Below are 17,781 nucleotides of genomic sequence, written 5' to 3' on the forward strand. Positions count from 1 at the left end.
ACCTCCACTTATTTTAGCATCAGCTGGAAAGCAAAAACACACAAAAAAATTTTTTTTTATTTAATTGTAAGTAAGTTCAGGTGTCAAGGGGTTATACTGCCGGCATTCGCTTTGCCACTATCAGCTAAGAGATGCTCAGTAAGTTTATTCCTTCAGATAGTCAACTGTAGTCTGTAGACATGAACCTACCCGTATTATAAGAACTTTCTGTGCTGGATCCAAAAACTGAAGACAAACTATTCCCAAAGCAACAGCTCATCCTCTAGCTTTCCTGTGACTCACACCACTCTACGCCATACATGCCCTGCAGGTGTAGCCATTAAAATAAACAGACACACTCTGCAGCACATCATTCCACAAACGTTATGTGCTTAATGTAGCCAAAGTATTAGGGTTTGGCAAGTCGTAGTTATGGTTATGGTCAGGATAAGTCTTCAGGAAATGAATGTAAGTCAATGTAATGTCCTCTGAAGTGATGGAAAAATATGTGTGTGTGTGTGTGTGTGTGTGTGTGTGTGTGTGTGTGTCACTTTGGGCTGGGCTCTGCTTCTCACATGTTGACACCCTTCCCCTGGGTTTAAAGACAACACATGCCATGACGTAATCCGTCAGGAACACATACAAACGTACAGCAGAACACGCCAACTGTTGCTGTGCAGAATGTGTGCGAGCAGCATCGCCAGCCAGACGGTGCTCGATTTTTACTGATTTATTTGTCTATTGATGTTTTAAATGTCGCTGAAGTCACACAGCTGCACAGATGGGAAAACATATTGATGCATTTACAAGGGAATTTTTTATGACCGTGAAAATATTTGGCCATGTTTTAAAAGTTTTTTTCTTCTCTTTTCTTCCCCTCTCTCCTCTCCTTCATTCTTTTTCTCTCTTTCTCCGCTCGGCAGCAATCCCGGGAATGATCGTCCCGCCCATGTAAAGGTGTGAGTGCATGATTGTGTGTGTGTGTGTGTGACAGTGTGTGAGTTGAACCAAGCACACTCTCACTGATCCTGCTGGAGGATTCGGTGCGAGTCAGACTCCGGTCAGGGATGGAAGTAGCTGTCCCGATCTGAAGGAACAAACCCAACTCAGGCCCTTTCTAACACAAAAACAACTGCAAGAACAACAGGAGAAGAACAAAAACAAAACAAAGACTGTTTGCAAGAAAATAAGTTGTTTAGACTTTGTACACCTTGATGCTTTTATAGGAGAACGGCCACGCCTACGTTACGGACTCTCCACGGACACATGAAGTGTATTTATTTTGGAGAGAATCCTTTTCCTCCCTTGAGTGATTGTTGGTTTGTTTTCTTTTTCTTTTTGTGCAACACTTAGTGTGTGATAATCATCTTCTAACTGTAACCTACATGAGGGACTTTCTATTTATGAAGTTTTGTCTTTAACGAAGGAATATAATGTGAAGAATGCCTGACGATGACGGTGATGACGAGTCAAAGCGATGACGAAGAAGTCACAGGATTCACATGGGGGTCAAATCCAGCCAACACAGACGAGCCAAACCAGACACACACTGTCATTTGTCTTTGCCAAAACCACCATCACTCTCTGAGACTTAGAGCTCAATCATTCAGCTAAAGGATTTGTAAGCTGCACTTTCAGCCATTCAAGACATCCCGTCATTTACCAGTGTTTGCTACCAATCTTTCAGCCAACAGAAGGTGCAGAGAGAGAGAGAAGAAATCTGTCAATTAACAAACAAGGAACAAATTTATTTCCGCCTCCCGCAATTCAAAGATTCACATGCTTCAGCGCTAATTCAAGACACGTTTTGCAATAGCTAACCATACAAAGGCCATAAAAGAATGCAGCTTGTTAACGCAGCAGTGGAGTGTGTGATTACTGGGTGCCAACAGCAGCTTCACTGTTGAGGATTTGACCCAAAAACTGCCACTGAGTCCCTCCATCGGCCACATCTGTTTTACAGTCGGACACAGCCACAGCAACCTCTATAAAAAAGGGGAACATGTCTTACAAGACTGCTGCCATTTTGATTTTGTTGTGTGAGATTTGCTTTGTTGAGTTCTTGATTGCTGAACAGATAAATTCTTATTTCTTCTTCTTGTTTTTTTTTTTTTTGGTTTGCTGTGTGTGTTAATATTTTTACTGTGATCAGCCGGCCAATCAGATTGTGCTTTTTTAATTATGTTTTTTGCATCTGCCCTCTGATATGATCGGCAACTTAAGTGGCAAAACTAACCAACGTTGTGTCTTAAATGCTGCGCTGCAAAAAACGTCAAAAATTTGTAACTGAGTGTTAAAATCCGTCTTTTTAAAGTGTGAAAACAGCTTTGACAGCACCAGTCATTTCAGCAAAAGCCCCTAAATGGCATTTATGTTCATATACGTCATGTATTAGTCATTCTGACAGAAGGAAGTCATGTGATGCTGTTATAGTGCAGAACGTAGATTGGGGTGGATGAACGGGTCAACACAGCATCAAGTGTAGACATTCATTTGCTCTTTCTAACCAACAGCTTTGTCTTTTTAGTCAAGATCATGATGTTTCTTTGAATTTAACCAAGTTGTTTTTGTGCCTAAACCTCACTGAACCTTAACCATAGTTGTTGTTACATCATAAAATCTGCATAAACAGTAAAAACTCTCAAAAACGAACACTTTAAAAAAAACATGTAATCCTACCGATAGGTGCATCAGATGGAAAAAGGTTGTTCAGATGCTGTTGTTTAGTATTTTTGGTGCAATATTTTGCACTTGTTTCTGAAACTAGAGCATAGAGTATAATTTTTCCATTTTTGACATAAAAAACAGACATTTTTTGCAGCGCAGGACAGTTAGCCAGCGATATGTCTTAAATGCCCGGTGTGTGAAAACTATCTGAAGGCGTGTGTGTGTTGTTCAACAGTCTTAATTAAATTATGATGGTGTTAATTTTGCCAAAGCCCTTATTTGAGACATTAATGCCTGAATAGTCTTACGCCACAGTTTTTCTGCTGTTCTACATATCTTTGCTTGTCACACATTGTCAGAAACAGTAAGGATGCCATATTATGTACAGCTGTCATTTTCAGACCTGCATTCACAAATCACAATGAGACAGAAACTGTTTGAGAGTGAATCTGATTCTTAACTGGACAGAAAACTTAAATACCATCAAATCGATAAACAGAAATCACTCGTAACGACTGCCTGATGAGATCTGAACCTTCAGTCACCTGGATGTTTCTGCTAAAAACAACAAAAAGGAAAGGGAAGGAAATACTTAATATCCCTCAACTTTTAAATTCAAATGAAATGAATGAAAGCAACCTCATCAGTCATAAGACTTCAGCAGCTAAGACTGGAGGTCTGTCAGTGAAGAAGTAATCAAGAACTGGGATGAAAGAATTTAAGAATATGAAAAAAAAAATCCACTGCAATGGCTTAAAAATTCAAAAGAAAAACTGTTGTGATTTGAGGAAAAAACAACTAAAACCCTGAAAAACCTCCCTGAACATTCTCAGATGTGCTCCTTATTTTCTTTGTCTCTCATGTCAGGATTTGAATGTTATTAAGACATCTTAGTTGTTTTTGTATTATAGTGTCTGTTTGTTAAAAGCCATACTTCCACTGCTAATTTCAATCAAGCTAAAATAAGCCATGGTGTTTTTTTTGTTTGGTTTTTTTTTTTCAAATCAAGAAAGCAGGAGGATGTTTTTCATTTTTGTCACGTTGTTCGTATCATTCTTGTTCAAGTTAGCATCATTTCGTTGCATTATGTAGACGTAGAGTTTATGAATATGTCATTATGATTATGTGTGTTTGTCTTCCATGTGATGGATTTTTTGGATGGAAAATTGTTGCTCAGTGAAGACTGAAAGAGATGAAGGAAAACTCTCCTCGTTTTCCTCCTTTCTCCTGCTTCAGTCAGGTTTTCTGTCCACTCTCTGCTCCCCTCCTCTGTTCATTTCCCTCCCTGTGCTATTAATACTCTGTATGTTTGCCCTCTTTTTTCCTTTCCTTCACTTCTCCTTTTTTTAAAAAAAATTGAGCCACCTATTTATTTTATCTCAAACATGGGTCTGGAGACCACTCTTCTGTTCGTGTCTACATGTGAGAGCGCCTGAGTGTGTGCGAGTGTGTGTCATCATTTTTCCTCTGAAAGAAAAATGTGATGTTTAAAAGTCGAGCGATGTTTTTTTTAATAGTACATATATAAATACCTGTACAGGAAGGAGTAAATAGAAAGGTTTTTTTTGTTTTTTGTGAAGGAAGCAAGATCCGAAGCACTTGTCTAACAGCAGTAATGACGTTTGTCGTGGCTTGTCTGTCTGCGTTCAGGCTCACAGTGGTTGGCATTGTTCATACACATTATCAATAGTATCAGTATGGAGGGGAAGAGTACAGAGGAAACTACTGTAAAGATGATAATGTTGAATTTGTTTTTTATTATTTTGAACTTTGAAGTGTAAAATAACTTTTTGACTCTCACTATATTTAATTAAAGTTCTTTCTTCTCTGTGAATAAGGTGTCGCTTCTCCGTTTCGTTGCTCGTCAGTCTCACTTACACCACCAAGATGAGGCAATGAGGCAATGAGGCAATGAGCCACACAAATGTGCAATTAAGGGGGTTGAGATGCACCAGTGCAGCATTCAGCGCAAGAGACAACTGGTCATCAGGTAAATCCAGCCCACCTGGACCACCTGCTGATTACTCCATAAAAACTGCTGGTAGCCTGACCTCTTGTTAGACCGAATGTGGTTTGACTGAAGTTTACAGTCAAATGAAAAAGGTTTGTCCCACTTTGAGCTTGGTGGTGACATCCATGGTGGATGTAATTTTCTGTATTCTATAAAAATGTTAATGTCGGAGATAGACAGGAAACTGCACAGTCTACGAGTTTTTTATTTTTATATATATATATATATATATATATATATATATATATATATATATATATATATATATATATATATACATAAATGTTAGTGATCTGAAAGTGATGAGAGACTCTAAAGCATGTGTTCTCATCATCTACTGGTGTTGGCAAGAAAAAAAGACTGAAAATCAACAGATCATTTGGTTGATTCTCAGTATAAAAGTTTGCTGTTTGGCAGCTGACTCTCAAATCTAATGCCAGGCTCGTACCACACATCATCAGCCCGATGGTAGACTTTTATTTCATATCATATTCTGGCATCTCATGGCAAGAAAAACACAGGTAGAAATGATTTTAAAAAACTACTGCCTTCAATTTCAGCAAGTTCTCCTGCATGCTGGCTCGCTGTCATTGACTTGCATGACAAAACTGAGCTATTATTAATAAAATTACTTTCACCTGTGTGTCTCTTGCTGTGAGAAGTCCAAATGACTGTCTAGGAAAAGGTCATAGATGAACATCAGGTGTGGAAAATGTCTCATTTTATCTCTTCAAGTGCCTCAAACGCAACAACAACTAAAGCAACATCTGGGACGTTTAAAAAACTTCTGTTCCCTGACTACGTAGTGAACTGAAAATATTGCATTTCAGGGTAGCTGTAACATTTTACTATCGCACTCAGGACCATTTCAACAAATTAATGACACCTGAGGTTAATGTCACCGTCTGCACACATGTGTTCATGCTGCACGCCCACACACACATTCTCCCTCTTTCCACCGACTGCTGATGAACAGTTCCAGGTCGGCTTTCATTCATAAAACTGTGCTTGCATGCTGAAGAGTGAAACAAAGACTGTCCCTAATGCTTTAGCACTCACCTATTTATTATGCAAGTCAGCAAGCTACAGTACGTTTGGTCAGGATCCAACTTTGAGTCTCTCATGACTCTCAGCCAAGTCAGTGAAAGAATTTATGACTCTATAAACACCTAATCTGACAGAGTGACCGTCCCTGAACATAAAATGTCGGTTTTGGAACTTCCCACAGACTTTAAGACGTGCATTTTAACTGTGCTACAGCGATGACGGTACAACTTCTCAATCATGTCTCAACACCTACAAAAGCTGCCACAAAAACTTTAACATCTAAGCATTTGTAAAGTGATTTGAGACTTTTTTTGTGATTAAAGAAAATATTTTTAGTGCATGCAAAAAAAATGCAGCATAAATACAGTAGTGTGTACCATTATTGTGTATCTTTTGTCCTAAAACAGTCCCATTCCCCAAACTGCCACAAAATCTTTAGCAGCCATAACTGTTTCAAGCAACTTTTATTTGTGTATCGCTTTTCATGCCGCTTCAGAGAGCAGTTCAAAGCGGTTTACAGCAGACAGACTGAAAAGGCATGAACAGCATAACAATAAAAAGCTAAAGCACACACACACACACACACAAAATGATCCAAACCATAGAGCTCCAAATGTGAAAAATGAAATAATATGCTTGAAATACGACTTTCACAACACACTCTGTTCAAATGTTCTGCACGATTCCAGTAAAATCTTGCAGCCAGAGAGGTCCTCCTGGGTCAAACTGTTACACAATATGTTGTAAAACTCCCAGACAGAGGAGGGAATTCACTCGGTGGGTATGTTTGTTTCATTATTTAAGTCTTTTCTTTCGTATTTCTTCACCATTTCTCTGTCACATCGAGCTTTTTCTGTCTCCAGCAGCTCTGATGTTGAGCAAGGCTACCAGCGCTGCCAGCAATGTGGTCATACATGCTGTGTGTGTGTGTGTGTGTGTGTGTGTGTGTGTGTGTGTGTGTGTGTGTGTGTGTGTGTGTGTGTGTGTGTGTGTGTGTGTGTGTGTGTGTGTGTGTGTGTGTGTGTGTGTGTGTGTGTGTGTGTGTGTGTGTGTGTGTGTTCATAAACAATACAAATTCTCCAGTGAGACCCGTTTCTGTAATGAGACAGATGGGCCCTGCCTGGAGTTAGCTATCAGCATGACCACAGGCTGTGAGTGTGGGAAAAGGGAAAAGGAGTGTGAGGTGTTATTCTCCTATTCCTAGCCTGCGGGCTTAATCAAAGAGGAGCCACAGATGTCTTATTGACACCAATTAGTTTGCCTCATGGTGCACACACACACACAGACACACATTGGCGTGCACGCGAGTGTGAACATATATTCTTGTTTCATGTCTCAGCGCTGATGCGAGTTGAATTTGGGATTATTTATGGCCTCTTTTCAATAAGTTGAGGAATACATTTGATTTGTGTGAATGCTAACTGCACTCACAGTTCACAAAAACACACCAGTTCGATTCGGCTGTTGCCTCCGTGCACGTGTGTGTCTGTGTGATAATACCAAGTCTGAGGAGACAGGATTGAAGACATCCATTAGCTAATGGATCTCTGCTCTCGTTTTTTTTCCCTCTCTCCTTCTTTTATCCCTCTCATCCTCTCTCCATCACTACATCACACTCCCGGTGCACTTAACCCCATCAGAAAGAAACACACACACACTTGTGCACAACATACACACATGCACAAAACCTTTTTCTCCTGCCTCCCTCCCTCTCTCTTCTCTCAGCTTGATTCAAAACCTTTATTTACACAGGCTGCCCATGCAGACAATAAGCCGTCTTTTGAGGTTTGGATCTGCTCACGGAACAGTTTCAAAATCAGAAATATGACCATTAATTTTAGGACAGAAATGTATGGAGCCCACAAATGATGATGATGATGATGCTGATGAAAGGGCCTTTACCAGTCCTGGACCTTTACATGTGTAGAAATATTGCAAAATAACATTATGTGGCTCTAAAACGTTCACATATACAAGCATTTCTGGAATTACGCAACAGAACCGGACTTTGGACTTTTGATCACATGTCAAACTTATAGCACCATCCTTGTTTTCCAGTGTAGAATTCTGCACAGCTTAACACTGATACCTGAAGTCGGCTTCCACCTGCACCTCTCAATTCAGGTTTATTCATGTAGCACCAAATCAAAAGACTGTTAATGTTGGGACACCTTACACAGAAAGGTCAGGATCTTACAATAACACAAAGAGAAGCCCATCATTGTCAGACCTGATGCAAGAGAACCTGCCCGGTACCCAATTTAAGGCCCAAACCCAATCTGAGAAGATGAATTTGGAAACAAGGGGCCTAACTCCAGTGTTGGGGCCCTTATTGTATCCTATAAAGCTGTTATGAAAATGATTGTATTTTATGATTAAATGCTCTTAATTGTGTGGTGTGTAACTCATATGAAGCTCAGTAATTATCCATGAAGCACTGTAAGGAGGAACCAAGGCCTAACCGGCAGCAAATTAGAGATAACACATACCAAGATGTGTAACTCATGCTTATGTGCCTGTATAAAAGCTATGCTGTTTCTCATCTTTGTCAGTCACTCGTTCAGACTGTGTTCTGTTCAAGTGATTTATTGCTGCAAGTGAAACTTTGCTTTGACTTGTGAGACGACTCTGAGTGTAGATTTGGAGAAGTCGGGACTCCTCTGAAGAATTTTCCTGACAAAAGCCTAATATGACTGTCCACAAAAACTCAAACGCTGAAGCAATCCTGTTGCTCGACGATGATGTGTCCGTCCACACAGCAGAGGTGGCAGACGTGGTCAAATGTGGCTTTGAACTGTTGCTTCATGAACCTTACTCACCCAACCCACATTTGTTTTCTGTTTCCCAAAGTGAAATCCTACTTGCATGTTGCCATTTTCAGAACGATGATGAAATCCTGCACAACCTGAGCAACTTTCAGAGACATTCAGTCGAAGCCCATGTTGAGTGAGTCTCAGCTGACAAACTGGCAGCAAATACTTGAAGGACATCAGGGTTTAACATGTTTTCCACACAGTGCCTGAAGTCAGTAAATAAAATAAACACTGATGCAGACTTTATTAATTATTTAGACGCACATTTACTCCATAACTTAACTGTGTCACAGTACCAAAATAAAAATGATTGTACTGGTTCAGTAATATGCATCTGTTCCAACAGACTTTCTCCAGTTCAGACCAAACTCCAGTCTGAAGACCATTTTATGCTCTCGCACACTGCGTCTGTAGGCGATTGAGGGTGACAGTTTGTTTAAGGCAGCGTGAAGCCTGAGAACGGAAAACTGTGGAGGAAGGAAGCGTCAAGTTAACAAGATCAGAAGAGAATATCGATTAGAAAGTGGAGAAATATGAGGATGAATAGGAGATGAGGAAGAGGAGAAGGTTTCAGAAGTGAGGGTGAGTGTTAATGGAGTCTTCCCTGGGTAGAGAGGTGATGTTGCTGTTTGATTTAACAATCCAGAGCTGCAGAACAATAACACCGTGTTAAAGGTTTAGCTTGTGCATTTGAATGAGGCGTGCTAAAGCTAAGTACAGTGGATGACACTCGTCACTGATGCCACTCCATAACCACTTGGATCACACAGTTTCACACATACTGAGACACGCTCATGCACACTCACTTAAGTGGAAGGTTTGAAATTGAGCTGGGACTTGCAACGAATTCTCCAAACAATTATCTTTCCCTGCCGCACCTCGCAGTCCATTTCCCGTGAATATATTCACATCTGCCTGTTTCATTCTTCTTCCCTCCATCCTCCTCACACATTTTCACCTCCCTCACATCTCTGATGGCATCTTTCCCTCGGGTTTGGACAAAATGTGACACACAGCGATCATACTAGTGATGAGTGATTTATGACAGCAGATGTCTGTCACAAAATGTCCGGACTGGTGTCACACGGTGTTGGCAAAATGTGGTTTCCTCCTGGAAGACGGATAACAGAATATTTTGTTATTGTGATGCGTAAGGAAAAGGAAGGCATATTCTTAATTCTCAATCTTTAAAACTGTATTTATTTAAAGTGAAAAATCCTGAAATTTATGTTTGTTTTATATTTAATTTCATATTTTTTTCAATAAAATGATCACTGATTAGTGGTAGAAACAGGCAGCAGGGCTGCAACCAGCTCTCTTCATATATCTGTGCTTTTACTCTGGAACTGTGACATCATTATGACCATCTAATGATATCATCACCCGCTGCCAGGAAGTTGAGATTGTCAATGAGATGATACCCAGAAATGCACAGAAAGCTGGCAACAACGATTGATGATGTTATCATCCCATTAATCACCGTGTAAATAAGAAAATACTTCTGGTCTGCATAGTGATTATGTCACCAAAGGCTGTGTGCATATCTCTCTCTCTCTCTGTGTGTGTGTGTGTGTGTGTGTGTGTGTGTGTGTGTGTGTGTGTGTGTGCGTATGTCATACTTCAAAATGTGAATGATATCACCACATCCCACTGGGAGTAACGCACACACACACACACACACACACACACACACACACACACACACACACACACCTGGACCACCCACCGTGCTCTGATTGTCCAGTCACTGTGTTAAAGTGCTGCTGTAAAAGTCAAATGTTGCAGCCGTGAGTGACCTTGCAGAACTCTGACTGTGTCCTGGGCCGACCTAAGCTGCATGAAGCGCTTCTGCCAAACAGCTGACAGCAAGAAAAGAGAGGTAAAACAAGAAAATGATGCTCGCTGCAGAATAAATGTACGGACAATGAAGACTGACTAGTTTCCTAGTTTGGAAGGTGTTTGTGACTTTTCTTTTTGCTCCGCTTTTCAAAGTCGTATATCCTCTTGCATCCACATATACACATACAGTAAACCAGGCCTGATCCAGCTGGCAGCTGAAGACAACTTTTCTGATGTAATGTTCCAGTAATAAGTTTCTAATGATTCTTGTATTGATGTTGAAGACATCTTTTTGGAAAACTTGGCTTTGATGCATCCATAAAACAAAGGAGCAGCATTGTAAAATGGATCTTAAATGCTGATTTGCGCCTCGTCTTCACCGGCTGCATTGTGAAAGCTGCATGTCAGCAGCTCAACAGCACTGGCTGCAGTCCAGAGTCACACTGGATCTGTTCAGTCACAGTGTTGCTCAGTGCTCAGCACCATTCTGGCATCATTCACATTCCAATGGTGCAAACATGAAGGAATGAAGAAGTCATGAAGAGCATAAAAGCAAAGGCAAAAAAATCTCCACAAAACTGTCTCTGCTGCTGCTACAGAGTTACAAGATTTTCTGCAAAAATGAAAGTGAATTATAACTGAGTGACGACTGAAGCACATTGTGATGGTACAGGCTTTAAGGCCAATAAATCAGACTTTTGTGGAGGCTAGCACAACAAGAGAAAAAGCTATTGCCAGAGAGGGCATAAACAACACTGAACTGGTCGCAGATGTTGAGCATCTGATGTAGCTCAATCTCTTGAGCAAGATTTGACTGAGTGGAACAAAGGTTGCTTGGCATCTCCACAGCTTTGTAACCAGGATATAGTTTCCTCATTAGCTGGATTGCGGCTCGCTGGTACAAATTTTTGCAAATACACTGAAAAATTCAAGAATCAGCACCCTGGACAGCAGCCTGGATACTACTGATGATGGCTGTTTGAGTGACAGGCTGTATATCAAAGAAGGAGGTGGCTAACAAGATGTCACCCATTGTTTTGTGAACTTTTTGTGTGTTTTAAAGCCTTGAGTTTCAACTTTTAGTCAGCTTTGTTTTTTGAAACCAGAGATGATGAGCAAGTGGTGCATCTGACTGAGAAATTCAACACTGAACACTGAGAACAAGATACTCATGCCTTAAAAAATAATATTTGTCATCTACTGTACTCTACGGGGGCCATAATTTACTAAATAGACATCATGATGTACTGAAAGACTCATGGAATTATAGATTGAAACCGTAAAATCATTAGGAAAATGTTGACTGAGGCTACAAATTAAGAGAAAGGGGCAATTTTCTCATAGACTTCTATAAGTCTAACTCTTTTTTTTTTTTTGGAATCACAGAAGTTGCCCCCTGGTGGCCCCTAGAAAAAACATCAGGTTTAGGTCATTTCTAAAATGGCTTCACTTTTCGGATTCGTATGATATATCTACTTTTTATAAGCATTATCTATGGTGAGCACAAGCCTTTTTACTCCTCCAATCAACGCGGTGGAGTTATGTGAAGATCAGTGTACGTTTGTCCTTCTGTGAATCCTTCTTTCTGTGCGCAGCATTACTCAAAAACGGATCAACAGATTTGAATGAAATTTTCAGAGAAGGTCAGAAATGACACAAGGACCACCTCATTAGATTTTGGCAGTGATGCAGCTTATAGTTTGGATTTGTTAAGGATTTCCTATTGAGATAGCGTCACTGTAACTATGACAACAAGTGAACAGCTGCCTGCTGACCATCGTATGATTGCGATCCTACTACAAATCCACCACTGCCGACTAATTGGAAATGATACAATGAACAACTAATTAAATTGTGGGGTTGTTTCCAAGCCCCATCAATTCCCTCCACCCGCTATATATTTAGGTCACGTGATTCGGTATCCGTACATAATGTACACGTGCATAACACACACCTGTGCTCAGCACAAGGTCAGGGAATGAACAGTCTTGGCAAAGTACTGCCCTCTCTGAGTGCTTTTGTTGTTTTGTATGAGTTCACTGTGGTCGTTCACAGTTATAGTGTGAGGACAATGTACCAGTGCAACTGTTTAACATAAAAACTTTCGTTTCCAAATCAGAAACAGGGTGAAACCAAACAAACATGACACTACTGGATGACCTGCTGCACCACTCAGTCAAATATTTAGATATTTATTCCAAACAAATCACTTTTCCTGCTTCTGGAGAACTTGAACGCATCGGTTGCTGAGTCTCCATGCAGTTTTACTAAATTCCAGCGAAACAGGATTTTGACCTGCGTCGACTTGGAATTACTGCTAATGTATGTGATTTCAACCGGCAATAATAATAATTTTAAAAAAGTAGCATAACAGACATTTACTTACATGCATAATATGCATCACTTTAACCTCTCAGGGCAGAGTCCACTCCTCCGTAGTCCTCTATCTCTCTGTGTTGGTGTTGAACCTGAGCCAAATGAATAACGCCTCTGCCCAGTCAACATGAGAAGTGTGGGTGTATGTGCACGCTGCATGTGTGGAGCTTAACTCCTGATATTAGCTAATTTGTGAATATTTGAGCACAGGGAGCTCAGAGCAAACAAACACGCACACGCATGGCCAGTGTTTTTACAGTTTCTCAACACATCCCCAGTGCCGCCCTCTGAAGCTCTGCTGCCAGCTCAGTGTTCATGCAGGAGGTCTGCAGCCTCCACTGACCCCTGCAGCGACCCCAGGGAGCCTCTTTCAGAAAGCGTGTAACACCGAGCACTGTGCGAGGTTTAATCTCCTGCTGCGCTCCTGCTGCGCTCCTGCTGCTGTAAACACAGAAACACACCACCAGGGATCGAACCGTTATCAGTAGTTCATCAGCTGCACATGGACTTTAACCCTTCAGTGCCGTCTAACAGACCTGCAGTCTCCTTTTAATGTCACATCATTTATTATTAGCATTTATCTGCTTTCTCTGGTGGATGGTGTGTTTGTTTTCTCGGCAGAGCTTCAGTTGGGTTTTAAGCAGTTTTATTCTGTGTTTTCTGAAAGAATCTACTCTTGCAATGAGTTTTCATCACTATGGCTGAAGTTTTTAGTACGTGTTTGTGACTTTCAGCAGATCCTTTTACCACCATGAATGGACTTAGTAAGAAGTGCTGCTGCTGGGTCTTCATCTTCCAAAGGGGGCATGGGTTTTGAATGCAATGACAAACACTTATCTTGAGGGTCAACCACATTTCTAACCCAGGAATACTGTCCAAATCAACCTTTTCAGGAACTTGCATTTCCACTGCCTCCATCAAGGTCTAAATATAAGTCTGGGGAAACTATTTTACCCCTCAAACAGTTCCTCCTAGTAGGTATTAACTGAGAATTCAGGGATTTTGGTGGAATACTTGTGAGTGATTCAGTACACTTTATTTCTTCCAGTCCATCTCGTAATGAAGCTCCACAATCAGTTGCAGAAAATCTGCATTTTGGGCATTTTGAAATCATTTTGCTGCTACTGCTCATCTTTCTTCCAACTCAATGACTCCATTTGTGAAAGAGTTAATCCTCATCAACAGCAGCATAGTTTAACTCTCCGTACGGTTTCTGTTGCTGCAGTGTCGCTTGTTCTTCACTTTACATTGTCATCATTCTTGTCTGCATCAGCACTACCATTTACTAGACACCTACTAAGACAGTATGTACAAACAGCTGTTGGTTTTTCATCTGTTGGTGAACTCATTTGTCAAATCTTTGCATATTTATTTAACAAATGGTCTGGAACCTTTTAGTTAATAGAAAAAAGGTTCTTAAGAGTACAAGTTACAGTGGAATCAAGGAGACAAGATACATTTTTTTGTCACTTTTTTTACTGGAGAGGTCAATATTTTAGCTTTTTTTCCTCGTAAGTGCATAAAAAAACATTAAAAGCAAATACTGTCCATCGCCATCAGGAATATTGCATTCTTTTCTTTACAGTAACAACTTAGATTTAGGTGTCTGGAGGGTAGCTGAACTCCCAACACACACTTTATGGCTGACAGAAGTGCTTTAACTCACCTCACTCATCACCTCCTAATCTACACACACAAAATCCATAACCTGCACAGTAAGTCAACACGCTCAAGTCCATAACGCCACGTACACAAATGTGCATGTGGCACCGAAGATACACACTCGTTGACACACACTGGCGAACACACACGCTCTCTCACACAGTCCCGTCCAACTGGGTTGTTTTTCTAAGGGGTGTTTATGTAAAGGAAGTTGGATCCTGAAACTTGATGCATACTTCACATTTATGAAGGCTGGAAACAGCCCGACTGCTGATATGATTACACCAAGAAGCAAGCAGGAAAAAGCTCCGACATTCTCATATGGAAGCCATTATCTACATCACTTTCTTTCTCTATTTATCTTCACCTCTTCTCAAATCCCCCTCTCATTCTGCCACTCTGCCGCTCGCTCCCTTTCTGTTAATTTCTCCCCCCCTAGTTTTTTACATGCTGTTTGTGTTGAGTGTTTGCTTGCACGAGCAGCATGCATGTGTATTTGACACCTGCTGTGAGCAGTTTTTGTGTAGATGCAAGCATCAGAAAAGAGCCACACAAACACACACGTACAAATGTGTGTTTACAGTAAAATGGTTTGATTAACGGCTATTTGGCCTGACTTTTCTCTCTGGTTCAGCCATAGTGTTAGGCATTAAAACCCCATAACTCATTATTAACACCCCACCATATCTGTGTGTGTGTGTGTGTGTGTGTGTATGTGTGTGTCCTTCTCATAAGCCCCCTCCACCCATCAATCCACTCCCAAATGACATCAGAAGAGCGTGGAATGAGAACACAGTGTATGACGGACAGAGACCAGGACAAGAGAGGGGACGGGGTGTGTGTGTGTGTGTGTGTGTGTGTGTGTGTGTGTGTGTGTGTGTGTGTGTGTAGCTCTCACACCCTGGATGCTGTAATGACACAATCATTTCTGGCTCAACACAGTTGGTGAAGACAGAAGACATAGACATAAACTGTTGCACACACACACACTCTCACACACACACACACACACACTCACACACACACACACAGAAACTGAGATCCACCCTGCCTGACTGCAGCCCGGTTTCCAAACATTGCATCAAATTCCCAGAAATGTGACAACAGAAACCTGAGAAGCCAGAGCAAGTCTGCTGCTGACCTCAAGTCCTGCACCGACTAAAGAGTCACCACTGAATGCGTTTCAAACTCATTTTGAGCGGATGTTTTGCTTTTCCTCGTGAAGTATGATACTGACCGTGACCTCTTAGCATCAACACCTATCACAGATTAGCACGACTGAATGCTCCAAAGTCAACAAGCTGAACAATTACCTGCTGCACATGTTAATAAATGAGATTTCTAGCTTGCTGCAAAGTCTGTTGTCTCTTCTGGCCACAGTTTCTACCAGTGGTGGAAACTAGCATGAGCCCAAGTTCTGCTTGTGCTGCTTTTTGTTTTAGCTTTATTTAAGGAGGAAGTATTGTACTTTTTACAACCTTTTCACAACATTTATTTGGCAGCTACAGTTATTAGTTACATACATGCGGTGGCCAGAAACCAAGTCCAGATGTTCTTTAACTGCTGGATGTGTATACATGCAAATGTTGGCTACCAAATTCATCACATCAACTTAAAGCTGAAATTTCTGTTTTATGCTGACACCTTGTTATGGCTGCCCCCTAAGCTGCTAAAATAAGTTTCTGTAGGAAATTTCAGTGAATTACCCTGATAATACGAACTATTACAAGTAAAATATTGCTGGCTATTTTTAATTTTGGACTTTGTTACCAAGGGACAACCTGTGAGACTGGAAAATGTATCATAAACTGCAGTTCCTCAAATGTCCACAAGAGGTTGGCTCCAAAGGTGAGTCAGTCCTTACAGACCTCTATGTTAAAAGGTCCAAATTTACAGCAGGAATAAACATGTTTACAGTCTGGTACATAAAACAATTCTAGTCTCTATAGGTAATTTTTCCATTCTTGACAACTGTACTGAGAGCAATTTTTTATATAACTACATAATTTTTTTATATAACTATAAAAGTATATAAAAGTTATGTATAAGTGGGTGCATTTTGCTTTGAGTGACAGGTTGGTGATATCACAGGACTGTTTATGGCCCAGAGATGTATGCATGGTCCTCCTCAGCTCCAGTCATACTTCACCTATTTGCAGATTGTTGTATTGGCTGGGAATTAGAAGGAGTCAGGCACAGAAAATTTGTCCCCATCTTTAGATAGAGTCCATGAATGGTGCTTTTACATACATTATGATGCTGTGCTAACATAAGAACATAGGGATATGTCAAGTCCAATGAGGCAAAAAAAAAAATGGCTGTGAACAAGTTAATAGTTTTTCAAAATAACTTCATGTGGTGGTAAAACAACATGAGCACATCCAAAATGAGGACAAAAATACAAATTGGGTATAAATTTTAATTCACCCAGAGTCTTATCTGCCTGTCTGACTGCTTCTGTCCCTTCTCTTTAGTCATGCTGCTGCTCTCTCATGACTCAGCAGCTACTACAACGCAGAATAATGTTATTGCAGATTGTAATGGTGGCTAAAACTAAGAAAATAAAATTAAAGTTGTAACAAATTGAAATTATCCATTAAAATTCACACGTTCACCAATCTACATATGGACCGACTGAAAATTCTGCTGTTTTTCTTCATTAGCATATTTCAGAATCAAATCATACATTGTGTGAATGAGTTCCTTATGAGAATGAGTGCAGAGCAGATGATGGTTTCCTACCTTCTCTGTCATCTATAGGTGCAAATACCTGTTGAATCATTGAATGCTGCACAATGTTCTCACCAAAACAAAGTGCTACCAAACTTCTAGCCTGGTATAATGAAAAAGAGATTAAAAGTTAAGGGTTAAAATACAGTACACACTTACTTAGGCTGCTCCAGTTGCTGGTTTACAAAAACAGAGAAACAAGATAAACACTGCACACAGAATAGAAGACAGATGTAAATGTAATGTACATGTAAGTAAAACCTGAACCCCGTATAAAAAACATGCTGTGGCCTACACGTCTCCCATAAATAGAATAGACTGGGGTCTATTTAGGAAAACTTTCACATTTGCAACACAATAGTCTGAGGTCTACCACACATCACCACCAGAGAGGAGCAGGAGGTAAGGAGAGGCGGCCTGAGAGAGCAGAGTAACGGAAAGACAACATAAAATAAAATCTGGCAAAGGCAGAGGGGTCATATGCCTTCTGGACTTGTAGGGGTCCCTGAAGTCTTACATTGTTTTTCTCCTGCGGTTGCAGCCGCAGCGTCAGGTTCTGGTTTGGGTTAGGTCTGATATGTTACTCTATTGAAAACATTGGCAGTGCAGTGGGACAGCCTGGGAATGTGGCGGGGAAAGCACAGAAAAAAATGAGCT

At 40.6% G+C, this 17,781-nt stretch overlaps 1 protein-coding gene across 9 annotated transcripts in view; it reads left to right on the plus strand.

Annotated features, from left to right (window-relative positions):
* Positions 1 to 17,781, plus strand: part of LOC111567423 (transcription factor COE1-A-like) — a 147,507-nt gene that overhangs the window by 95,695 nt on the left and 34,031 nt on the right. For 2 of the 9 annotated variants that reach the window (XM_035947375.2, XM_035947374.2), the window contains one exon: positions 903 to 4,485. The exons of the other annotated variants lie outside the window; for them this stretch is intronic. In XM_035947375.2, coding sequence (XP_035803268.2) covers positions 903 to 934 — 32 coding nt within the window. In that variant the 3' untranslated portion in view covers positions 935 to 4,485. Of the gene's footprint in view, positions 1 to 902; positions 4,486 to 17,781 lie in introns of those variants that run through there. 9 annotated transcript variants of the gene reach the window in all.

The sequence above is a fragment of the Amphiprion ocellaris genome, chromosome 14, assembly GCF_022539595.1.
Source record: "Amphiprion ocellaris isolate individual 3 ecotype Okinawa chromosome 14, ASM2253959v1, whole genome shotgun sequence".
Classification (NCBI taxonomy): Eukaryota; Metazoa; Chordata; class Actinopteri; family Pomacentridae; genus Amphiprion; species Amphiprion ocellaris.